General features: G+C 54.3%; 1 protein-coding gene across 1 annotated transcript in view; it reads left to right on the plus strand.

The window, feature by feature from the left end:
• EEFSEC (eukaryotic elongation factor, selenocysteine-tRNA specific) overlaps positions 1–25,825 on the plus strand; it is a 149,990-nt gene that overhangs the window by 39,896 nt on the left and 84,269 nt on the right. Inside the window, exon 2 of the mRNA XM_068558946.1 lies at positions 21,409–21,616. Within this exon, the coding sequence (XP_068415047.1) occupies positions 21,409–21,616 (208 nt within the window). The remainder of the gene's footprint in view (positions 1–21,408; positions 21,617–25,825) is intronic.

A 25,825-nucleotide genomic window follows, 5' to 3' on the forward strand; every position in this document is an offset into this window, starting at 1 on the left:
CACAAACACAACATTCTTTCTGCAGCCTGTAGATCAAGAAGTAATTTTGAATTTCAAGTCTTATTATTGAAGAAATATACTTTGTTAGGCTGTAGCTGCCATAGACAGTGATTCCTCTGATGGATTTGGGCAAAGTAAATTGAAAACCTTCTGGAAAGGATTCACCATTCTCGATGCCGTTAAGAACATTTGCGGGACTTCCCTGGCGGTACGGTGGTTAAGACTAAGTGCTTCCCGTGCAGGGTTCGATCCCTGGTCGGGGAACTAGGATCCCACGTGCCTCGCGCGCATGGCGCGGCCAATAAAAATTAAAAAAAGACAACAACAAAACATTTGTGATTCATGGGAAGAGGTCAACATATCAAAACTAAGAGGAGTTTGGAAGAAGCAGATTCCAGCCCTCCCGGATGACTTTGAGGGGTTCGAGACGTCGTGGAGGAAGGACTGCAGATGTGGTGGAAACGGCAGGGGAACTAGAGCTGGAAGTGGAGGCTGAAGGTGAGACTGAATTGCTGCCATCTTGTGATGAAACGTGAACGGATGAGGGGCTGCTTCTTATGGATGAGCAGAGAGAGTGGTTTCCTAACACGGAATCTACTGCTGGTGAAGAGGCTGTGAAGAGAGTTGAAACGACAGCAAAGGCCTTAGGACACGACACAAACTTCGTTGATAAAGGAGCTGCAGGGTTTGAGAGGACTGACTGCAGTTTCGAAGGAAGTTCTGTGGGCAAATCGCTGCCAAAGAGCATTGCTGCTCCAGGGAAATCACTCATGAAAGGAAGAGTCCATCAGTGCGGCGAACTTCATGGAGGCTTTGTTCTCAGAAATGGCTGCAGCCGCCTCCATCCTGACCGGTCAGCGGCCGCCAGCACTGGAGGCGAGACCCTGCACCGGCAGAAGGGCTACAGCTGGCTGAGGCTCAGGGGATGGTCAGGGTTTTTTAGCATATTTTTAAGTTAAGGTCGTACATTGTCGTCTTAGACATAATGCGATTGCACACTTAATAGACTACAGTATAGTGTAAACATAACCTTTTACACACTGGGAAACCAAAGAATTCATGTGATTCACTTTTTTGTGATATTTGCTTTATTGAAGTGTTCTGGAACCAAACCTGCAATACTCTGAGGTATGCCTGTAATAATGTTGACTACTCTTTAATATGTTTATTGCTATCTGTATATCTTCTTCTCTGTAGCATCTTTCAAATCTTTTGCCCATTTAAAAAAAAATTTATTTATTTGGCCACACCGGGTCTTAGTTGCGGCACGCGGGATCTTCGTTGCCGCATACGGTATCTTTAGTTGCGGCACGTGGGATCTAGTTCCCCAACCAGGGATTGAACCCGGGGTCCCTGCATTGGGAACATGGAGTCTTAGCCACTGGGCCACCAGGGAAGTCCCTCTTTTGCCCATTTTTAATTGGGTTTAGAATTTTAAAAAAATTATAGAAGTTCTCTGTGAATCTGTTTACCAGTTCTTTGTCAGATGTATGTTTTGTAAATATTCTGTCACAATCTGTGGCTTTGCCTGTTTGTTTTCTTGATGTCTTTTGATAAGCAGACGTTTTATTTTTTTTGTTTTGTTTCGTTTTGTTTTGTATTTTGGCTGTGCTGTGCAGCAAGCGGGATCTTAGTTCCCCGCCCGGGGATCAAAGCCGGGCCCCCTGCAGTGGAAGCTCAGAGTGTTAACCACTGGAGTGCCAGGGAAGTCCAGCAGACGTTTTAAATTTTGATGAAGTCTCATTGTTCATTTTTTTCTCTAATGGTTATCACTTTCTGTGTCCTGCTTAAGAGATCTTTGCCTGTTCCAAGTCGTGAAGGCATCCTGCTCTGTTTCCTTCTAAAAGCTTTATGGCTTTAGCTCTTATATTGAGCCCTTGGATCCACCTGAGTTAGTAGTGTTTGTATCTACCACGAGCTGGGGTCCAGCTGACCTTTGTTTACCTTGTTCACAGGGCTCTTCGGCAGTTCCAGTTCAGTGTTTGTCCCTGTCTGTTCATTTGCTGACCTGGTCACTGGTCCGTGCACTTGTCTGCACCCAGCATGTGGGCCCTCCCTCCTATGGGCCAGGAGAGACCCCTGCCCTGTGGGAGCTCCCGGCCGCAGGGAAAGACACAAAGCCCCCTCCTCAGGGCTACGGGCCCAGAGAGGGGAGAGCAGAGGCGGGACCCCTGCCGACGGGGTGCGGGTGGGGTGCGTTCCTGCCATTGCAGTGAAATCTGCCTGATGAAAGGGTCGCCGGACCCCAGCGCAGGGCGTGCTGGTCTCAGGCAGTCTTTGTCTGTAAGAACCTTCGCCTGTAAACATTTTATTAGACCATTAAGTGGCCTTCAGCCTCTCCCACATTCACTAATGCCGGAGAAGGCGGAGCATATGTTGCCATTTTTATGAAACTCTTGCTTTTCCAGAGGCTTATTCTTGGACCTAATTTACTCTGAGTCTCATCCCACAGCTCTGGCTTAATTTGTGTGTCTGGGATGACCGTCTGTAGGCAGGGCCTTCCTGGAGTTGGGAGATGAGCTGCATGACAGTCACACGCCTCTTAAAAACCATTCTGCTTGTAAACGTACCGACCTTGGGACACTGGGTGCGGGGTGCCAAGGGCACCGACCCACTTGGACCAGACCTTTGTCCTCCTTTTCAAGTTAACATAGTGATTCCGCGTGTCTTACGGTGCAAAGCACGTTGGTGTTCAGAACGCTGCTGAAGACGTAGGGGTACGTGCAGAGCACGGGGCACTCTGGTGCTTGGTGCCCTGTCCCGTGCTCCTCTCCGGATGTGGAGCTGAGTCGTGGGGTGCATTCTGGAGCGGCTCTCTGGAAGGGGCTGCCTGGAGAGCCTAGGCAGAGTCTTCTTTTCCTTCTGGCCCCCAGGGGGTATCTGTACACCCGTGCTAGCGGTCCCCTCGGGCTCCAGGGAGGCGGAAGTTCCCCGTGCAGTCAGCTTGCTTGGACTCATTTGACCAGCCACCAGCCTTGAAAAATTATCCTTGCCTTTGTCAGGCATCCGAGGAAGGGGTGATCTCTGGGTGACGGGCCAGGAGCCGAGGCACCAGGACAGAGCGGGGGCAGGGCGCCCAGCACTTCCTGCCACACCCGGTGCCTGGGCAGCGGGCAGAAGGGAGGCGGCTCTAGAGAAGGCTTCTCCTGCCTCCCCGGAAGCCCACCCGCAGGAGGCAGCTGGGGTCGGAGGGTGGGTGGAGGGCGGGCAGCCGGGAGCCTGCACCAGCAGCCTGGGCTCTGCCCACATCGCAGAGGCCCTCCGGGGCTCCAGGTCAAGAAGATGGCATCTTTGAACATCAGCATGAGACTAGAGTACATTTATGTCTATGATTCAGAGTTTCTTGCTTCGTTTTAAAACCTCAAACTTGTTCAACCTGAGTAAGAGCCTTAGAAAACAGTACCTACAGGTGACGGCCCCTCCTCCCATCCCTCCCTGCCCCCCCTCCATTTTCCTTCCTCCAGCTCCCTCCCGCCTTCTTGCAATGAAGGACTCAACTGTCATTTCACCTCAGTTTCCCTCGAAAGTGGGTGGCAGCTTGGGGAAGGTTCTGTGGAAGCAAGTCTCTGGGGTGTGTTGCCTTTGTCCTCTCACTAGAAATGAGCTCCTTGGGCAGAGGCCTCAAGAGATGACAGTGAGGCCAGGAGGTGTGGTGGGTGCAGCAGCCTTTGTGACGGTGGCACAGGAGTCAGCAACATTGGAGGAGCCGCTGTGTGGCGGGACTTGCCTTCAGGTCCTGTTGGAGTCCTTGCTGACTTTTCTTTTCTGGAACATCTTTAATATTATATTATGATTTCATAAGAAAAAATTTTGACCTAAGGAAAATCATTCAGTGACACATCACTAATACAATGCAAGTTGGTTCGAAATATGATATGAGATTTTTAAAGTTTCAGTTTGCTCAGTTACATAAACTAAGACAGCTGAACTAAACATTTTGTCTCCGCCAGTGAGGCACAGTTCCTTCAGTGACTATTTGCAGCCACCGTGGAAGATACTTACTCGGAAAGTGACCTAGTACAGACCCAGAGGCCATCATCTGACACCAGAGTATTAACTAAGTGATGTAGGATTGTAGAATTCCTGAGGCCTCTTTGTTTCCAGGAGGGAAACTGGAAGTTGCCGTGCTCTGTGTCACCTGAGAGCTATAATTAAGGTGCTTTTGAAGAAGGAGCATGGGTAAGAGGGAGCACCTCCTCAGTCTTGGGGGTGGGGTGCGACAGCACAGTCACACCGTTGAGGAAACCTTGGTTGATAGGGGAGTGGGGGAGTCCCGGCGGCTGGTGGAGAACTGAATCTGAAGGTGCGGCCCTGGGTCGCCGAGGTCACAGCGATGGGGAGACTCTGCACCAGCCTCCAACTCTGGGATGTGGCCTCTGTGCCATCTCACCTCCCTGCCGTGTGGATGCTGCCTGGACCTCACACTTGGACTCTTAGCTGTGTTCTGGCTTTCCGCATCCTCAGTGGGCTCATGGACTTACGTCCAATTTCCAGGCGACTGCAAGCCCTTGATGTGAGGGGTGAGGCCCACGGCCTTTGTGTCTCTGCCTGCATTTAGGACAGGACTGTGCACACCGAGGCAGCGGGGCCTTCCTGGGGGGGAGGAGTGTAGGTTTTGGATTCAGAGGATGTGAATCTGGATCCCGGCTGCACAGCCTAACATCTGTGTGACTTTGGGTAAAACGATGATGATTGCGACAGCGACGGCGGAAGTGAATGATTCCTCGGCCTTGTCTGTGAAGTAAGGGTAGCCATGATGCGCCCTGCACAGCGTCGGTGGTTCAAGTGAGATCATGTGTGTAAGCAGTCACTTTAGTTGCTTGGAAAATGCCATGGAGGCACTAAAATCAGGACACTTGAGTAGAATTGTTAAAGCATGTTAGTACGTAATCTTCATTGGCAAAGGACAGAAATTCATCCCAAACTGCTTCTCACAACCAGCACGATTTGTGGGCTGGGTTTAGGCCCAGCTGGATCCAGGGCCCCCTTCTCCCGGGCCGTGTCCCTCGTGCCCGCTTGTTTCTCAGGCCGGCTGCCTCCTGCAAGGTTGCGGACCTGCCCGTGGCTCTGGGCTCAGCTTTCTCGCTGCCGAGTCAGTGCCCCCCGGCAGAAGACGCAGCAGAGACGGAGTGGCTGGATCTGGGCCCCGCCTGTGCCTGGCGCTTGGCCTGGGGTTCCTGCCAAGTAACCAGAGAGACGGAGCCGGGGGACGAGGACCTCAGAAGAGAGTGGCTCTGTGAGCAGTTGGTGGACGGGGCACTGGGTCACCGTATCGGCAGCAGATGCAGTTCCCTCGTGGGTTCCGAATCCCTCAAAGTGGGAGCTGTCCTCACATGTCCCCCAGCCCAGCACAGCTACCAGCTTCCGTTACAAACCAAGCATTCGGCTATTTTTCTTGCTCTGGAAATGGTTGATAAAAAGTGTCTGTTTAGTTGAAGCATTGCAAAAGTTATACAGGAAAAATAAACAAATCTGAGGACCTGGCCAGTTGTGGCCTGGAGGGACATCAAAGGTTGGCCAGTCACCAGGCCCCACTTGCCCTGGGGCGCGTTGTGTCCACCCTCAGGTCTGCAGACCTGGGGCTGGAAACCAGCTCCAAACGGCTGTGCTCGGGCTGGACGTGCTGAGCCCACGCTGGAGCAGCTGGTGGTCTGTACCGGCCTTCTTCCTGCCCCAGCCCGGGGCCCTGCCTGCCTGCCCCACCTTCCACCCCTCGACCAGCCCACTCAGGCCTGCACCGGCCTCTGGCAGCGGCCTCTACATGAGTTGTATCTCACACCCTCTCACTCCTCAGCGCTCAGCTCACTCGCCCCGTCTCCCAGTGAATCGCTCACAAGACCCCCAGGAGCCCTGTTAGCCCAGCTTGCAGAAACCGCAGGTCTCTGGCGAGTTTCTCGCTGGGCCAGTCTCGGAACGGGGCCCAGTGTGGTCCTGGTTTAGGGCAATGGGGACCATAGGAATGGGGACAGAGGTTGGAATCCTTTGACCGGAGAGGCGGGTGGGGGCAGCCTTTGTCCGGCTGGCTTTGGCAGTGGTGCTGAAAACTGTTTTCAGATCCCTGGCGTAGCAGAGGGAGACCTCTGGTCCTGGGATGGACTCTTATCATCTAAGAATAGCCCAAGCATTTTCACTCTGACATTTTAGTAGGTAATGATTTTTGTTGTAAAGTATTTATAGTTATTGCGAAGTGAATTTTCTTGTCCCGATTTTGGAAAACAGCACAGGAAGAAGAAAATAAAAATTACCCATGACCCCACATCCATGGGTGTTGATGATGTTAGGGAAAGGTTGGTGTGAGCCGTGAGAACCAGTCAGATCTTAATCATGTCCCATTTGTTGGGCACCTTCTACGTGCCAGGCTCTGTGCTTGAGGCTCGGCAAGCTCCACAGCCCCTCGGGTGTCACAGGTGAGGAACTGGGGCTCGGGATGGACTGAAGAGGTTGGCCACAGCCACGCAGCCGGCCAGTGGGGAGAGAGCTGGTGTGGGAATCCAGATCCAAGTAAGGGGGCAGAGACCATGAGTCAAGACCACAGCACACACACGTTTCTTTTAACCCAAGTCCCTTTTTAAGGGGCTCTTTGCAAATAGCATCTAAAGCACCGAAAGATGCTGTGCAAGGGGTTTTACTCTGCGTGACTCAAGGCGGCGAAACGCAAGAGGGGAATGAAAGAACAAGACCAACCGCAGCAGGCCTCCCGAGTGGACCTCTTTGCCGTCTCTGGCCCCAACCCGGATGTGACTGTAAGAACCGCTCCGGAAACAGCTGGTGACAGACTCCGTGCTTTCAGCCTTTCTGTTTTCGCTGTTGCCAGAAAAATAATCAGCTCTGTGTCTCAAGTGCTTGATAAAGTGGCCCAGACACCAGCTGTAGCTTGAAACAGTTTCTGGTTTAGTTGCTTTTAGCCAACAGATGGGTGGCCTCCTGGGCTGAGTGTGGCGCCCGCCTCCGAGGACGGCCGCGCCCCTGTCCTCATCGCGTCTCGTCTCGTTCTGTTCCTTCAGTCCTCCTCTGCCTGTGCTTCCGGAGGCTTGGGCTTGGGTTGAGAAGGGCGGCTCTGGGCTGGGCGTTGGCTGCCGGGGGGCTGTGCGGGGCCCGGCCTCCGGGAGGTGGGCAGCAGACGCGGGAGCAAGGGCGCAGCCCTCCTCTCTCCAGCCACGGCCATCCTGACTCTCTAGCTGATGATTTCTTCTGTAACTTCGTTATGTACTTTTTGTTTGTCTTGGTTTTGGACCTTCTCTGTGGCCTTCCTCCTAAGGAGGACGGGACTCCCTCCCCTTCCTGTCGCCGGCCTCAGCTGCAGTCACGGGGTTCCGGGAGCCTCCACAGCCAAGGGGACCCCGGGCCTCTGCCGAGAAGCTCACAGACGGTGGGAGCAGGCGGCGAGAGGAGGGAGGCCGCTGGCAGGGTAGAGGGTCTGTACTCGCACGCCCTCCCCCGGTCCGGCCTCCCCGGCCACTGCCTTGAGTACTCACCGTCCCCGGGCACCGCCGCGGACTCCCCACCCAGCACTCGGCCGCTGGCCCTCAGCTACCAGTGCGAGGAAGTCCAGGCCCTGCCTTGGCGGGCGGGGTCCGCGGCACAGACGCACCCTCACCGGGGCCTCTGCCCGCGGCTCCCGCTGCAGCAAACCCGTCCCCCTCGGCCCCCCAGGGCGTCTCCCGCCTCCCCTCTCAGTGTTGCCTGCTGCACCCGCCGCTCAGGGCGCCAGGCCCGTCTCACTTCCTGACTGTCTGTCGTCTCTGCGTGAGTGCGTCAGTGGCTGGTGCTGGAGCGTCCACTCTGTGAGGGCAGGGCCTTGCTTGCGTTGTGGCACTGCTGTGTCCCCTCAGGCTAGTGCTGGGCCCGTGGTGGAGCTGGGACCAAGTGCGCTGCCCGGTGAGTCCTGAGGGGGTGCTCGTCCCGTGCATCCCAGCTGGCAGCTGCCCCCGTTACCCTGACGCGCGTCCTGGGAGCGCAGCTTTGCTGCCCGTAGCGCTCGGGAGCACGGAGATGACCCCTGGCACGGACAGTAGCCGAGCCTTCCACGGCACCTACTGTGTGCCAGGTGCGGTATCGTAGTGACTTGTTTCCCACCGCCCCAGGGGCCGGCACTGTTGTCACCCCGTCTTGCGGATGAGGAAACCGAGGACAAAGGGTGACGTCACTGCGGCAGTAGGTCTGGAAGCGGCAGGGCTGAGATTCACAGCCAGACTCTGGCTCCGTGGCCTGGGCTGTCACCCGAAGGTGCCCGAGCTCCTTCCAGGGAGCAGCTTTGGAGGTGGATGATCAGACACGTCCCCTCTCTAGAGGTGGTCCAGGCGCAGTGGTCATTGCTCCCACTCGCGGAGCTCTCTGTGTGGTTCCTGGAGCGGTTGCAAGGGGCTGCGGCCGTTCGGGAAGGGGGTGCACACGGTCAGCCCTCAGGCAGGGACGCCAGTGGCCAGGCTCCCCAGAGTCCCCGTGGGGATGTGCAGCTGGGGCTGTTGTTGCTAGCCGCAGCCTGAGGATCCTTCCAGGTGCTAGAAGCTCCCCGGCCATTCCCAGCGCCCCCCTGGTCCCTGCTTCACAATCGCTGTCCTGAGGCTCTGCCTGTAGCTGGTACAGAGCTCTCCCAGCCTGCTCTTCAGTGTGAGCTGTGACACCAGGTGCAGCAAAGATCAGCTCCCCAGGGACGGGCCCCAGCAGACTGGGCTTCAGGCCAGTTCTCACCGTGTCCCCGTGAGTGGGGGGCTGGGGGTGAGAGGCCCCAGATTGCAGAGCTGGCAGAACCAGGGTTCACATCCAGGTCTTGGTGACTCAGAGTCTACAACACAGCTCTGGTTGTAGTTCTCTGTTGACTAAAATGATGTCTAGTTACCTCCAGTACATTCAGCTTCCATCATTGCTGTCAGCCGGTGAGAGGGCCGTGAGGTCGAGTGTCCCTCGCTGCGTGCCCCCTTGACCCTTTATAGTTGCCCCGTCGCTTCAGACGTGTGGGTGACACAGTGCGCTGCGTGGCCCCTGGGAGCCTTGGGTCCCACAGACGTTGACAGGCTGGGTGAAGTGGGGAAGCACGAGGAGATGGAGGTGCAGAAGCCAGGAAGGAGCACCTTCAAGGGCTGGACGTGGAAAGGCGTCAGAGGCACAGCAGCGAACAGGCCTGGACGCCAGCTGGTTCGCAGGGGCGCCCACACTGGTGATGTAGAGGATCCCTCATAAGCGGAGACAAGGGACTAGGAAAGGTCTCCTCCAAAAGGGCGAGGTTAAATGGCTGCCCCAGGAGAAGACAGGACCCCTGAGACCAAGTGCACTCGCGTCCGCGTCATCCGTGTTACGGAAGCGCTGGTGACGCACGTGGCCCTGGCCCCACAGTCCGGCCACCCCCCGGGCACGCTCCAGTCACGCACTGGGACCTCCCACAGAAAACAGCCCCGGATGAGGACCAGTCACGAGGCGTACGAGGAAAGTTACCACCGTGCAGAAGACATCCCATAGGCACAAGTGCGGAAATCCCCGTCCTAGGAACCAGAAACCATGAAACAAATCTGGAAGGGGCTTTAAAATAAGAATGTTTGAAATGTAAATGAAGAAGTGGAACACTTTGTGAGCTTAGGACATTATGAAAAAGAACCAAAAAGAAATTCTAAATACTGAAAATACGGTCACTGCCATGTACTTTCAGATTAAGTAGCTTATTACTGCTTCATGGGAGTTAGTGTATGTAATGTTATTCTTCACGTGTTATTTTTTAAAAGCCCTTTTCCCCTGAATGTATAATAATTTATGCCTGTTGAGAATGTGGTAAATAGGGGAAAGTATGAGGGAGAAATAAGAATCTAGTTACTCAGGATAACTCCTGTTAGTATTGTGACATAACCCCTTTCCTAAGAGGGATCCCACTGAATGTAACATTTTAGGTGCTGAGCCATGAGCCTGCCCTGTGTCATTAAGCGCTCTTTGACAGCGTGTTTACTGGCCCCGCGGCGCCCCCGGCTTGTCCCACCGCAGCGCCCATCCCTCCCTCCTCGAGGAACCGACGTGCCGTGGACGGTGTCTTCCGCTCTAGCAGCGCTCCGGGGGCTTCTGCTGCCTTTCAGACTGTCCCTCAGAGCAGCTGTCACAGCGCGACGCATTCAGCAGCCGCGAGTGGGGGACGGGTGGAGGGCAGTGGTGTGTGAGCGTGTTTTAGCCTTACTGCTGTATTAATATAATAAGGAATCTGGCTTGTGTCCTGGGATCCTGCGACAGAGCTTCTGAAACCTTGGAATTTCCCCAGTGACCGGAGTGTCTCTGCTGTTCCTGGTGGTCCCCTGGACCACACCTGAGTTTATGCTAGAGGAAGACTAGAGACCAGCCCATGTAACTAGTGGGCTGGGGCTTTGGGCCAGAGACACCAGCCTGACCTCTTGACCTCTGAGGAGGGCAGAGCGGATCAGTCGAGTTCAGTCTCACGACCAGTGATTCAATCATTCGTGCCTAAGTAATGAAACCACAATAAAAACTCTGGACCCAGGGGCTCAGTGGGGCTTCCTGGTTGGTGAAGAGATTGATGTGCCAGGAGGGTGACGAGCCCTGATTCCACGGTAGAGGCCTGTGTTTGTGCCCGCCCAGGTCGTGCCCTGTGTGTCTCTTCCTTTGGCTGGTCCTGATTTGTATCCTTTATAATAGAGCCGGTAATCGTAAGTGTAGTGCTTTCCTGAGTTCTGTAGGTGTGGCTTCTTCTTTGGTTTGGCGTCTCTTCTCAAGGACCTCCTCCTGGCGCGGGGGCAGGAGCGGGGGCAAGAGCGGGGGCAAGGCCCCGGAAAATGAGATCACGTGGCTATGAGAGAGCTCTGGTGGGCGGTGGAGGAGCTGGGCCCTGCCGCTTGCTCGCTGTGTGTTTGGGCCTGTGAACGGACCTCCGTGACTGAGCTGCTGCCTTTGGAAGGTGGAATCACGGCGCTCCCCTTGCTGGGCCGTCGTGGGGGTGGCGTGAGCGGAGTTGTGAGCGTCTGCATGCGGTGCTGGGCACACAGTGCTTGTTATAAGTGGGAGCTTAAGGCCATTGCTCTCTGCCTGGGAGGAGAACGGGGCATGGAGTTAGTGCCTGCCCTGCCCTGCTGAAGACCCCGCGCCCCCTTTCCTCCCCCTGCCGCCGTGGAAGGTGGTCGGCGGCCGGCAGACAGCCTGATGGGGCTTTGGAAGGACAAGTGCCAAGCACGTGTCACTCCTTCCCCTGGTCTGTATGTAGGGTGCTGGGTGCAGGGGCCAGGCCTCATTTTCTTCTCAGTATCCCCATCACTCCCAGCTTCAGTCTGAGAGGCCCGCTGTGTGGACGCAAGAGGCCGGCAGAGCTGGTTCTGACTCGTGGGTGTGCAGGAGGTGGGACCCCACTCAGGGTCGGGCCGGGGGCCCAGGGGCCGTGGAGATGCCCTGCGCCAGCAAGCCTGCCGTGAGCACAGAGGAGAGGTTCGAGGTCCTTTCAGGGTAAACGTTCACTCCACCTTGAAGGAGACGGGGCCCAGGGAGCCTGACGAAGCTGGACCATCCGTCAGCGAGCCACCCGAAGGAGGACACTGGAACCCATTGGGCTAGAGAGGGCCTAACAGACTGTGTCGCCCATGAGGACCCAGCGTCTCCCGTGCCTTGGGAGGCCGCATGTGCTGCACTCTTGGGAAGATTGGGAACAGCTGTCCCGAGTTGTTGCCATTGAGTCATATCTGGTCCCCGAGCCAGCGGTTGGCACCTCTGGTCATTCCGAGGGGATCTGGCCCTGTCCCCGAGGGTCCAGGGGAACCGAGTGATGGGAATCCTCTGAGGCGCTGGCGGCTGGGCCTCCATGGCCTCCTGCTGTGTCCTCAGCCCTGAAAGGCCCTTCCCTCTGCTTTCCGGCCTCCTCCCTCCCTCCAGTTGCTAAATTCCCCTCTTCTGTGCTTGCTCAGCAGAAACTTCACGTCTTACTTTGATGTACTTCACTGTGTTGACCTTGCGGGTTTGTGTGCGTCTCCCCCACCAGACTGTGAGCTCCTTGAGGGCAGGGACTCGGCCACGCTAGTCCCTGAAGGCGGCGCTCGGCCCCCGCGGGCAGCAGCAGCGGCACGAGGGGGATGGAGCCAGACTTTTATTTCGGGCCGCGGGTGGCTGCAGGTTCTGCAGGAGGCGGCGTGGCAGTGTAACGCGGGGGGAGAGGCCCCCGGTGGTGCCCCCCGCCCCCCAGCCAGTGCTCAGGGCTCTCGCACGGTGGCCCTGCCCTGAACGTGCCCTGCTGCTCCCTCTGAAACGCGGCTGCCTGCTCAGTCCCCTCTCTCTCCGTCCAGAAAAACGTCTAATTGTGTCTTGAACTCATTTTCATTGCTTGCTTCAATGGCCTCACTTGGCAGCTGAGGCCATATGCTAATTCCACCCTTTTCATGAAGGAATTCTGCTGATTTTACTTACTTTTTATGGTAGATTTCCCCCCCCTTTTCTTCTTTTTTTTCTCCTGTTTCTCCAGTAAACAGTTTCCTGAGGCCACGCTCTCAGGCTCTGCGACCCTGAGCGCTCAGACCGTCTCAGTCGGAGGAGCCCGGCGGGCCTCACCCTTCCAGCGCCTTTGGCCTGGGCCAGGCAGGGACGCCTGCCGTGGTTTCTCTGCCTCAGAGGGGGGGCTCGCCGTGGCCTGGGGCCCCGTCTCTAGGAGGCCCTGTCTGTGTCCGAGGCCACAGCAACCATCGTCCCTCAGAACAAGCCGAGGGTGGTTTTCCTGTCGCGGTGCCTTGTGAGTGGTGGACCCACCTCCACGGTGGTGGTGGTTGGGAGGGGGGTTCAGAGGGGTCAGGATCTGCGACCTTGGCTGAGTTTCTTCCCCACCCTGAGTCTCAGCTTCTTCATCTCTCAGGTGGACTCGTGAGGGCCCCTCCTCCCCCTCGCTGGGGGTTCGCTGGGGGTCTTCTCCCCAGGGAATGCAGCCCTTGGAGGCCCCTGGGCCCTCTCTCTGCAGGTCCCAGCCCCCTGGTGTTCACAGCGTGCGGTCCTGTCCTTGCTCCCTTCTTCCTTCTGTCTCTGCTTCTGGACAAGCACACGTGCCTCTTTGGAGTGTAGGAGGACGTCACCACTACAGAACAGAGAAGAATCCGTTCATGGCTGGTGGAGGGCCCTGCTCAGTGCTTTAACTGCGTCCCAGTTCTGTTCATTCCCTGCAGGGGCACTCGCTGACCACCGGCTCTGCGCTGCTGCCCGTCAGGGGCTCTGTCCCGGGGCGGAGGCTGCAGGGGCACGGGCGAGTCACAGAACAGGGCTGTCCTGGGCAGCGTGGGGACCACGGCACCCCAAGGGAGGGCCACCTCGTCCAGACCACAGAGGGTCGGGAAGAGTCAGGGAGGGGAGGCTCGCCCCTTGTGGCCTCCAGGGGCCGGGTCCGAGCTGAGGTTTGTCTGGCCGCAGGCCCGTGGCTTCGTGTCCCCTGCTCCAGCCCACTGGGATCTGGTGACAGCGGAGGGCCTGCCGCCCTTTCCCTCCAGGATGTACCTTTCTGTCCCCACTGAGGCCCAGTGTGGGTCATGGGAGCAGGAGGGGCCGGAGCTCAGCAGATGGGTCCCTAGTGCTTTCCTGATTCACGCGGCCAAAGAGGTGGATGTTTGTCCTGGTTCCTCCAACCTCTCTTTCTCGGGAAAACTCCCTCCAGAGACCTCACACTGGGAGCTGCAGGCTGGTTTTGGCCAATGGACATGTTTTGTTTGGGCCATACAGTTTAAACATTTTGTTTTGAATTGGTTGTCAACATTTAAAAATTGGCAAATTTCATACAATGGTCCAGATTTTTGGCTTCTCTTGAAAAACCAGAAGATCTGACAACTCCAGGCCCACATTCCTTTCTGGCTCCGTGGGCTGGAGCTGAGGGGGGACTGTCCCCTCCAGCCAGGGCCCAGGAATGGCTGTGGCCTCTAGACTTGGCCTCATCTCACGCCAGGCGTGCCGCTCAGTTGAGGACCCACCAGGCCCTGCAGGTGTTCACGTCTGCCCACCACCCCCGCCTCAGGACAGGCCTTTGTCTGGTGCCGGAATGGGTGAGGACGAGAACTCAGGTTCAGTCACGCCCGTGTGAGCACCTGCTGGGCCAGGTCCTGGGCTGTGAGGTTTGCACGTGGGATCTGGGAGCCCCACGCTGCCCTGTAGGTGACAGGGGATCCTGTTTGCAGACGGGTGAGGGTGAGTGAGGCTCAGCGACCCGGTCTCCCTGGACAGGCAGGGAGGGGGGGCTGAGGTGGGAGCCAGCGTGTCCCCCCCACATGCCGTCCTTGTTCTCACGTGACCTGTGTCTGCAGGCATTTCCCCTCACACCTCTCCCCGGGGAGCGAAGGCATGTGGGCCCTAAACCCAGGGCACGGTTCTTCCTTGGGATCACAGGCTGCTGTCTTCAAGAGAAATCCTCTTTGGTGCCACTTCAAGGAGGAGGCCTGGTGGAAGGACAAGGGGCCTCAGGTCAGGCAGAGCCCGGCTCTGCTCCTGGCTCCACTACCTTGGTCCAGCAGCTGCGGCAGTTGTGCCTCCTGGATGCCTCCCTTTCCCCGTCCCCTCCCCCTCTCCCCCACTCCCCTCTCCCTCCCCTCTCACTTAGTGCGTGCTTACTGTGTACTGAGTACTGTTAGTCGCTGTTCTGAGCCCCAGGTTTCTCTTGCAGAGGTGGGCTGTTGGCTGCACCTTGACCAGCCACGTTGAGACCTTTGATCGTTGCAGCCGCTGTTCAGAGCGGCGAGGCTTTCGTGCTCATTCTCACAATGGAACTCACACTGACAGGGCCCTGGGTTTGCAGAGTTTTAGTGAAAAACACTGACTTAAAAGTAGCATTTTCACCCAGGCCCCTTGTGAAAGCATGGGGAGGACCTGGGTCGGACGGGACCTCCTGCCCTGTGGGTCCCAAGTGCTGTGTGAGGCCTACCACACAGCCTTGGGAAAGGTTCGTAGTGGCTTTATCTCCGTTCTGTAGATGAAGAGACGGCCCAGAGTGCTTAGCTGCTACACGGAGCCGAGGCGCAGACTCGCCACCGTGGGGCCTGACCACGGCCTCTGTCCCCGAATCCGACCGGGCCCCGCGTGTCCAGGGACCACGTGACAGAGATTCAGGGGTTCTCTGTCCCGGGCAGTCCTGTCGGTCCTGGTTGGTCAGCAAGTCCGAATGTTTACTCGGTCCTGCTGGGGAGACGCCCTGGTTCCGTTCTGAGGTCCTCGTGCCTGCAGATGACCACAGGGCAGGCCTCCTGGGTGAGGTTGTCTGGGCCACAGACGTCCCTGGTGGTGAAGGGGCTGCGGGCGCACGCTCCCTCATCCACCTCTCAGTGTTTGTTCAGAAGGAGCTCTTGCATCCATATTTGGTGATTCGTCTCTCTCCCCAGCCCCCTACAAGGTGTCTGCCAAAATCCTGTATAATTCGTATCATCTCCCAAGCTGTTATAGTATATGAGGACAGAGGATAATTTAGTTATTTTTGAAAAAAGATTCTTAGCAAAAGTAAAAAAGGAGGGGGCAGTTTTCATAGTCACTGCATGAAATAGACAATATTTCCTGAAACAGGAGATACGAACCTCAAAGAATTTAAAATAAAACATTCATTTTATTATTTTTTTAAAGAAGGAAAACGAAAAAAAAAAAAAAGTAGAATAGTCAGTCTTTTTATCCTAAGTACAGATGAAATTGATTAAACCTTAAAGACTGGCCTCCGCACACCCGGTTTATTAATTGAAGAATTTCCTCTTACCCAGAATGGGAAGTTCACATTAAACCGAGCTGGCCCCTGAGTGGCAGTGACACTTGAGAGCTGAACGTTTTCCACAATCCTATTTTCTCTTCGGAGCTAGAGGAAATCCTAAAATGGTTAAAGGGGGGAGGGGGAGGGGGGGAGAGAGCAGAAACCGTACATTTTAAGGAAGCCTTCTTTCATTTCCCTGTAAAGCATGAAATCAAATTATAGCTCATGGGCCACAATTATTTTATTTCTACATTTCAAATTCCATTTTCTGCTCCTTTTCGCTGCTCTTGAACAGGAGTTGTACTGTTGTGCAAAGTCAGCTAAAAAGATTACCCGAGATAGACTATGACACAGTAGCTTAAGGAAGCAGGGGCAGGACTCCCTGGCTCGTGAGAGCCCGTGGCCCGGGAGCCCACGCGCACACCTCCATCTCCTCCGTCCGGGAAGGAGTGGCGGCTGACCCGCTTCGGCCCCTCTGCCCTGAGGAAGCGTGGACACCTCTCCTCTTCCTGTGCGCCCCTCTGAGGAGGCCGCTGGGAGCGGTGTGTGTCCTCTGTCCGGGGCTTCCAGGGCGGCCAGGAGAGATGGTGTGAGGCCATGCCTGGCGCCCGGCAACACTCCTCCCTGGCGGGGTCGAAGGTCATGCCTTTCCCAATTCTCATCCAGTCCCCCTATTTTGTCGTAGAGAGAGACTCGATTTAGGGCTAGTGTGTCTTTTTACCAGCTCTTGCTGATCCCTTAATATCAGAGCAGGCCTGGGGCTCACGGTTTCAACTCTTAGTTAACATCTAACAACAGTGCATTCCATTGTTTTGCTTTGTTGTTTTATTTATCTTCTCTGTTAACGTCTACTTACAGCAAGTTTAATGCATTTACTGTCATGTAAAGTTCTTTTTAATATAAATGCATTTGAGTTCAAAAAAAGGACTTGATTTAAACACACATAACTCAGTAGTGATAGTAGTAGTGTCCATGGGCGTGGCAGGGGTCACAGGCGTGGTCCACGGGTGGGGTAACTTGGACTCCCTCCCTGAAGTAGGACACGCCCGCTCTCCAGACCCCCGGCGGAGAGCTCCAGCCATCCAGCCCCATCTTTACCAGCCGTGCCTCTCAGGAAGTTCTCTTAAAGATCCAGCCGAAGTCCTTCATGCTTCCATTCAAGATCACGTCGGCCACATGGCCCGTCCCTCCGAACGGGGCCCCAGCCGCTGCCCAGCCTCCACCCGCACAGTCCTCACCCCGCCCCGCCGGACGCCAGAATCGGGGCCGGCCGTGGCGCCTCGCACCCCTCCCTGCCGTGCGCTGACCCCTGCTCCTCCGCTCAGAACCCCCCCACACACTGCGGCTCACAGACCAAGGCCCGGGATTTCGGTCTGTGTTCGCAGCCTCCAGCACAAGACGCAGCTCGGGCGCGGCGTCGTTGATCTCTGTTGGACTGAGTGAGCGCACCGTAGCCTCCCCACCTCCTCCACTCGGTGGACCAGGAGTCCAGTCCTGACGCAGAGATTCCGGCCCTGCTGGTGTAGAGAACTACCTGAGCGCCTCGTCTTGGCCCGCAGGCTGGAGGGGAAGGCTTGTGTTCTCTCCCCATCTGCCCACTCACTTCTGATGCCTGCTGGGATCCTGGGAATGGGAGGTAAAACTGAGCTAACAGACCCAGAAAGATGCATGCAGACGGGACCCAAACACTCAGGGGCCGTGGGGCTTCATCTGCAGCCTCAGTCCAGCGCCCACACGCTACCTCTGCAGCAGGAGCCCCGCTGCCGCGCAGCCAACATCAGGGACTTCTAAGGGGTCCAGAGGTCACGGCGACTTGACTGACCCCACTGGAAACCCGGGTCGGCACCAGGCACCACCCGCGCCTGGCAGTAACCCTTGGTCACTCTGTTTCTTCATCAGACTTTGATCAGACGACAGGAAGTGACATAACTGGCCCGTCTTGTCTTTTTCAGAATCCCTAGTATTTCCCCAGAATGAATCAAACAGTGTCCTTCCCGATTCCCACGAACCCAGGGTAGGAAATCATTCTGAGACTAGAGGGGCAGAGTGAGCGAGTGGGTGGGAAACACAAGTCAAAAACTTGCAGCTCACAAATGACCCTCTATATTTCTCAGTCTATCAGAGCTTTTCATCTAGTTGTACTGACTACAGAATCCTTTAAAGGTTTGCAGAATAATTACAACAGGGTTAAAGTTTCTCAGTACTTTTAAAAATTACAATTTCCAATTCGGTAGATTATATATCTTAATCATCTCAGAAATAAAAATAAAGGAAAACTTACAAAGGTCAGCATTTAACAAGTTATCTGTGAGATGCAACTTTCCTTCTGGGACTAAAGGGGGAAAAATGTGTTCAGGAAAAAAGAAGTTTTCTGCTGGAGAAACTGAATATAAAACTTTAAACATCTTAGCAAATCAGATATTTAATCCAAATTTGATTTTTAATCAGAAGCTATGGGCATCCGAAAAAAGGGGAAATAATATCAAATTTAAAATAAAGAAAAAAGAAATTTAACTGGTGACATTAAGTATTCACTAAGCGGTGCGACTGCACCGTTATCGACAATGTAAACCGCAGTGGAAGTCGATATCCTGCTATCACCACGACCATTTCCCAGTACACCACAGCCTCCTCAGTCTGTGCAAGGGGACTCGTGGGCGGAGTCGCCGGAGGGGACACATGCAGGGATGTGGGAAGCGCCTCGGGCACAGGGGCCTCCAGGAAGTGCGCTGCTGGGATGGTTCTTCCTGGCGGAGGAGGGAGAGGAGTGACCGCCACATGGAACAAATACTGCCAGCCCCCAAATCCAGCAGACCCATGGGCCCCCACAGGGACCTTGGTAAGTGCCAGCCAGTGGCCTGGAGCACTGTGCCTCCCAGGGCGCAGGCGATCCTGCAAAGGGGGCTCCCCCACAAGCACCCTGCTGGACTCCCCCAGACCAGCAGTGGGCCACCTGAGCGGGACTGCCTGGGCAGGACTGGACATCTCCCCTGGTCACCCAGGTGCCACGATGCATGAGCTGCGAAGCCGGGCTTCCTCTTCTCTGGGAGAATGGGGAGCTACACCAAACGGGCCAGAAGGAGAGCAAGCTTCAGGCGCCCCGGATCCCGTAGGTGACGAGCTGACCCAGCATCCAGCAGAACCAGCGTGCCGCCCGACTGGCGGGAAACCCCACAGTGGCTGCCTAACCCCAGTGCCAGGCACACGGGCCGGGAGCCGAGCCGGGCTCGGGGCTGCACACGGCTGGCGGCAGACGTGGGCCCTGGGAAGGACGCCGCTCAGCCTGCACGAACTGCCCACACTCACCATCCCAGAGGGGTCACGTAAAAAATCTTTACAGGTCGGCGGATGTGGCAACACCGGGCCTGCACCTGACATGGCCAAGGAGCACTTTTACCCGGGGCCCTGCAGCTCCCCGTTGCCCCCTACGCTGGCATTTGTACTACCCGCCTGGTTCCTGACAGCACGTCAGCTTGTGACTTCTGCCTGATGTGCGTCAGCTCTGGCCCTCACCACAACCCCACGAGGAGGAGACCCTCCCGTTCTAATAGAGAGAACTCTGAGGTCAGGTCACACGACAGTGAACGGCGGAGGCAGGGCTAGCACTCGGAGCCGTCTGAATTCAAATGTCTGCTTTTTCTGTTGCCAGCTGCCTCTTGGCCAGAGTCCTGCATTCCTGAGTCTCTGGGGACCCTACGGCATCCCGAAGAGCAGGTGGGAAAGGGCCCGAGGACGGGAAGAGGAAGGGGAGTGGACAAGGTGCAAAGGCGAACGGCCAGTGTCCCCAGGACAGCCCCGAGCCCGGGCACAGTCCCTCATCACCACGCGACGAGCCCCGGAGGACAGCAGGGCAGTGTCAGCGGAGGAGGAACAGGAGAAACAACAAAGAGAGCCGTGTAAGACACAAGGAAAAACAAACAGCGAGGACGAGACAGCAGCAAAGACAGGTGCTGGAGCCCTGCCAAAAGGGAGAGACGCCAAAACCCAATACATGGCTGGAGACTTGCAACGAAACACCCAAACACCCGCAGAGCTGAGCGGGGAGGGTGCTGGCCGAGAGCGCAGGGTGCTTGGTGCAGAGCCCTGGGTGCCCACCCTCCCTTTCCGAGCCTCACCGTCCTGGTCTGTAAACGGGGGAAAGCACGTAACTGTGACTCAGGGACAATGGGTAGCCGTCCAGATAAAACTCAAGTTAGACCTCCATCGTGCACTTTACGTCAAAATAAATTCCAAATGGATTAAAGTTTGAAACATAGACATTTAAAACTGTACAAGTACTGGAAGAAAACACATGAAAAAATATATATAATCTGAAAAGTAAAAAAAGTACCTAGGTAAGATACCAAACCCAGAAACAAGAGAGAAAAACGGAAAGACTGACCATTTCAACATAAAAATCAAACATTTCTGCGTGGAAAAAGTCATAAAAGCCAAAGATAACTGGGGAGAGAAGCCTAAAATGCGCCTTCCCCACAAAGGATATGCTCCTCAATGTTTAAAAAGTTTCTTTCAATTGGCAACAAAGAGCAACGAGCCAGTCCAAGTGGGAAGCAGTTATCAACAGTGCCGGTGCCCCACCCGCAGCACCTCCTCTGGGCTCCGCAGTGTTTAAAAAGTTTCTTTAAATTGGCAACAGGGACTTCCCCCTGTGGTCCAGCGGGCTTAGACTCGGTACTCCCAATGCAGGGGGCCCCAGTTCGATCCCTGGTCAGGGAACTAGATCCCACATGCATGCCGCAGCTAAAGACCCGGCGCAGCCAAATAAATAAATAGAATATGGAAAAAATAGATTAAATGAATGAATAAATAAATTGGCAAGAAAGAGCAGCAATCCACCTGAAAGGAGAAATGGTACTAACAGTGCCCATGCACGCACCCTCAGCACCTCCTCTGGGCTTCTGTAAGTCGGCAGCAAAGAGCAACAGTCCAGCCAGAAGGGAAAGCGGTATCAGTGGCAGTCCTCTGGCCTCCGTCCCACCCTTCAGGGCAGTCGGGGAGGCCAGGTCAGAGCAAACAGTGCGCAGTGCGTGAGTTTTCACGGGCAGGCGGAGGGTGCTAAGTGTCCTGGGGAAACAGGGCAGGAAAAGAAGGCTCGGAACATATGGGAGGCGGGCGGGCTGCAGTCCTGATCGAGCTGTCCGGATGGGCCTCGTCGAGGGGAGATACTTGAGCCAGGACTCAGAGAGGGCCGGCAGTTTACCCCTGGCCAAGCGGGCCGGGCAGGGGGAAGGGCTGGGGCAGAGACCTTACGGGTGGCAGGGGTCCAAGGACCAGCAGGGAGGCCAGGTGGCTGGGGGACGTCAGACAGGAAGCAAGCAGCTCTCATCAGCATAAGATGCCATCCATCCTTGCCAGCAGCAAGAAGCAGCTTGAGACTACGCTGGGACCTGGTTTTCACCTCGCGGGCTGACACAGTGACACTGGCCACAATGAGAGGAGCTTCTGCGTAGGGAGTCGTCGCGCTGCCAGCCCCATGATACGCATGGGTGGGCTCCTGGAGCCCCCAGCAAGCCTGCCGGGCTGCCCGTGTAGAGATGAGGGGAATCAGGTCACAGAACTGGGAGGGGGCCAGCGTTCACGGTCGAGCGACTCCCCTGCCTGGTGCTGGGAGGTCGTGGTTGTCGTTCGCACCCTGACACCCCCAACTTTATCTTGGCTCATTTTGCTGGACCTAGGGCGTCGGGCAACTTTCTGCAGAGTCAGCTGCCCTGTTTCCTCCCTAACCTTGTCCTCTCTTCTCCCAGGGGCCCAGATCATCGATCTGATGATGCTGGTCATTGACGTGACCAAGGGGATGCAGACCCAGTCGGCTGAGTGCCTTGTGATTGGGCAGATCGCCTGCCAGAAGCTGGTCGTGGTGCTGAACAAGACAGACCTCCTACCCGAAGGGAAGAGACAGGCGGCGATTGATAAGATGACCAAGAAGATGCAGAAGACCCTAGAGAACACCAAGTAGGTTTGCTGATGAGAGGGCCTCGGGGCGCACCTGCTTCCGCCGACCCGGATGGGGCAGGCAGGGTCCCGCCGGGCGCTTGCTCGCACCCCGGGTGGAGGCTGCAGTGCTGTGGCAAGAGGCCAGAAGAGCCAGGAGCACAAGGAAGCCACAAGTGGGTCATAGGAAGGGCGGTCCAGCTCTGCACCGCGTTCGGAAACCCAGGCTGCCCGTGTCTTGCCGGCTCACCGCCGTGGGGTGTATCCTGCGGGAGCAGTCAGAGCCGGGCACCGCCCAGTCGGGTCCAGGTGTCAGCCACAGGCCCCCCCACCCCTCCCCATCCTGTCGGTGAGGACTCAGTCCTGCCTGCTCGCCACCTGCTTAGCTGCAACTCAGTTATTGAAAGGGAGAGGTGCGTTTGGGTGATGAGCGGATGTGTCTGTCACAGAGGCTTATGAAGTCGGATGGATGGATGGACGGGTGGATGGACTGATGGAGAGGACACGGAGAAAGGCCAGATCACATGGCCTGTAGTATTTCATGCCAAGGGGTTATGATTTCATCTTGTGGGAAGTAGGGGCGGGGGGGGGGTGGGGGGAGTCCAGGGGGCAGCAGGGAGCCGACAGGGAGAGGATGGCAGGGCGGCCCGGGAGGTCCAGAGCAGGAGGCCCGCCGGCCCTGTCAAGCTCTTGCCGCTTACCGTCGAGGTCTGCGGGGGCAGGAGGGTGACGGTGCTCCCGGGCAGGGCGGGGTGGGAGGGGTGTGGGGACCGCGGGGCAGAAAGCCACCTGGGCACTCGGGCAGCCATGGGCATGACTTATTCCCACGTGGTCTGGAAAACGAGGAGACACTCTGTTGAGCACACGGTGTCGGCAAACCTCCTTGTTTTATCGGCTCCTCTCCTCCCCCCGGGCCAGCGCCTTTTGATCAATACTAAATAGCGGTCACCGGGCGACAGTGCTGCTTCCTCTTTGCTATGCAGCCCGAGACAATATCCTGCCTCGGCCACCTCTCCTTCTCCTGCCAGTGGAGGGCACGCAAGTGGAAATGGTTTTGTTTCCCCGTCATAGAGATTGATACGCCTTCGCATTTATGATTTTTTTTTCAGATCTAACACCTGCAGCTCTCCCTCAGAATTCTCAAGTTGGTTAAATTAAAGCTTCAGCCCTGAGAATGGGCCAAATATGTCATAAAAGATTTCCTAGTGCTGCTTTTGTTAGCAAAATTCATCAATCCGATAAAATCGACACATTTAGATAAGTGTTGCATAAGAATTCAGACTTTGTTATTCCCAGCGGAAGTGGATATGAGACTGTAAAAAGGAAGATAAAAAATTATATCTTCTTTTTAGTGAGTTATTTGATCTCCCTGCCGTTTTATTTACTTGTCAGCAAGGGGAGACCAGGTCCTTTGGACTCCTGCATAAAAGCCCAGCACAGTGTCAGTGTCATTTGCTATAAACGAGACCTTCTGGGAAGGGCTTAGGATACTATTAAGGGTAAATTAATATCGACTATTTCGATTAGTTAAATTTAAGGAAAATTCTCACTTACGGGTTTAAATTACTATTCCTATTTTAATTTATTGGTTGAAGGTCAAATCACAGCCTTTCTCACACATCCAGAGGATATTGGCCACTGAAGGGCCTTTGACACCTCTGCTCTCCTCATTCAGCACGCACAGGGCTGGAAAAGCTCCGGTAAGGAAAGCTTAGTGGGCCGATGGGCCCGGGCCAGCCAAGGCAGTCACCTCGTAGAACTTAGCTGTTACCTCCGTGCAGCCGAGAACTTCTTTTTTTTTAAAGATTTATTGATTGATTGATTGATTGATTGATTGATTGCTATGTTGGGTCTTCGTTTCTGTGCTAGGGCTTTCTCTAGTTGTGGCAAGTGGGGGCCACTCTTCATTGCGGTGCGTGGGCCTCTCACTATCGTGGCCTCTCTTGTTGCGGAGCGCAGGCTCCAGACGCGCAGGCTCAGTAGTTGTGGCTCACGGGCCTAGTTGCTCCGCGGCATGTGGGATCTTCCCAGACCAGGGCGTGAACCCGTGTCCCCTGCATTAGCAGGCAGGTTCTCAACCACTGCGCCACCAGGGAAGCCCCGAGAACTTCTTCAAATCATTTTAAAAGTGACGATTTCCTTTTCTTATGGTCCCTTGTTAGGTAAATCCTTTGTAAATGCTGGTCCAAACGTGAAGAAACTTTCTATCTAGAAAGGAGAAATTTAGACTGCTGAGCTACGTACATATCAACACCTAAAAAGTGTTAAAAAAACAAAACTTTTTTTTTACTATCCAAAGAGTAATTGAAAGAACCTTTGGAAAATAGAGAAAAGGAGTTAAAAGAAAGTGGAGACCACCCAAAGGTTTCTCAGAGGAGCAGCTGCTGACATTTTGGTTTACTCCATTCCTGTCTTTTCACCGTGCATAGTATCACCCCCACCCTTTCTTCCACATTCAAAAAATCGTAGTAAAATATACATAACATAATGTTTATTATTTTATCCATCTGTAAAGGTACAATTAAGTGGCATTAAATACCTTCCTAACCTAATAACCTAATCCTTTTTCATGATCCCCAGCATAAACTCTGTCCCCACTGACCAGTCACTCCTCCCCCCCACCTCCCCCAGGCCCTGGTAACCTCTGTTCTGCTTTCTGTCTCTGTGGATTTGACTGTTCTGGGGACCTCATATAAATGGAATCATGCAATATTTGGCCTTCTGTGTCTGGTTTGTTTCACTTCGCATAATGCTTTAGGTCCATTCGTGTTGTAGCATGTGTGAGACTCTCACTCCTTTTTATAGCCAGATAGTATTCTATTGTGTGTATAGGCCGTATTTTGCTTATCTATTCATCTCTTGATGGACACTTGGGTTGTTTTCTTTTGGCTGTTGTGAATGATGCTTCTATGAACATTGGTGTTCAAATATCTATTCCAGTCCCTGCTTCAATTCCTTTGGGTGTGTACCTAGGAGTGGGATTCCTGGATCACATGGTGATTCTATGTTTAACTTTTTGAGGAACCTTCATACTGTTTTCCATGGTGGGTGCACCATTTTATATCCCCATCAGCAGTGCATCAGGGCTCCAGTTTCTCTACATCCTCGCCAACACTTGTTGTTTTCCTTTTTTCTCATAGCCATCCTAGTAGGTATGAAGTGGTATCTCGTTGTGGTCTTGGTTTGCGTTTCCCTAGTGACTGATGTTGAGCATCTCTTCATGTGCTTATTGGCTACCGTATGTCTTCTTTGGAGAAATGGCTATCAAGTCCTTTGCCCATTTTTTAGTCACGTTGTTTTTGTTCTTGAGCTGAAGGAGTTCTTCATATACTCTGGACATTAATCCCTTGTCAGATTTGCAAATGTTTTCTTCCATTCTGTACGTTGTCTTTTCACTTTCTTGATAGTATTCCTTGATGCACAAAAGTTTTAAATTTTGATAAAATCCAATCTCTTTTTTCTTTTTTCTTTTTTTTTTTTTTTTTGCCTGTGCTTTTGGTGTCATAGTCATGAAATTGTTGCCAAATTCAATGTCATGAAGATTTTCCCCAATTTTTTTCCTAAGAATTTTATTGTGTTAGCTCTTAAGTTTAGGTCTTTGATCCATTTTTAGTTACTTTTTATGTATGGTATATGTTAAAGGCCCACCTCCATTCATTTGAGGATATCCAGTTTTCCTAGCACCATTTGTTGAAGACTGTCCTTTTCCCTTTTGTCCTTGTCAAAAATCAATTGACCAAATATATGTGGGTTCCACTGGTCTCTGTCTGTCCTTATGCCAGTACTGCACTGTTTCACCTACTGTCCCTTTGAGGAAAGTTTCCATTGGGAAGCTGAGTCCTCCAACTTTCTGCTTCTTTTTCAAGATTATTTTGGCCATTTGGGCTCCTTGCAATTCCCTCCCATTGGAATGTGAGGATCTGCTTTTCCATTCCAGCAGAAAGTGATGGTTGGAATTTTAATAGGGACTACATTGAATCTGTAGATGGTTTTAGGTAGAATGGACATCGTAACAGGAGTAAGTCTTCCAATTCATTGACACAGATGTCTTTCTATTTATTTAGATTTTAAAAAATTTCTTTTATATAGGTTTTGTAGTTTTTGGTGTACAAGCCTTACATGTCCTTGGTTAGATTTATTCCTAAGTATTTAATTCTTTTAGATGCTATTATAAGTGGAATTGCTTTCTTAACTTCCATTTCAGATTTTTTTTGCTGGTGTATAGAAACA

This window comes from Eschrichtius robustus, chromosome 12 (assembly GCF_028021215.1).
Source record: "Eschrichtius robustus isolate mEscRob2 chromosome 12, mEscRob2.pri, whole genome shotgun sequence".
Classification (NCBI taxonomy): Eukaryota; Metazoa; Chordata; class Mammalia; order Artiodactyla; family Eschrichtiidae; genus Eschrichtius; species Eschrichtius robustus.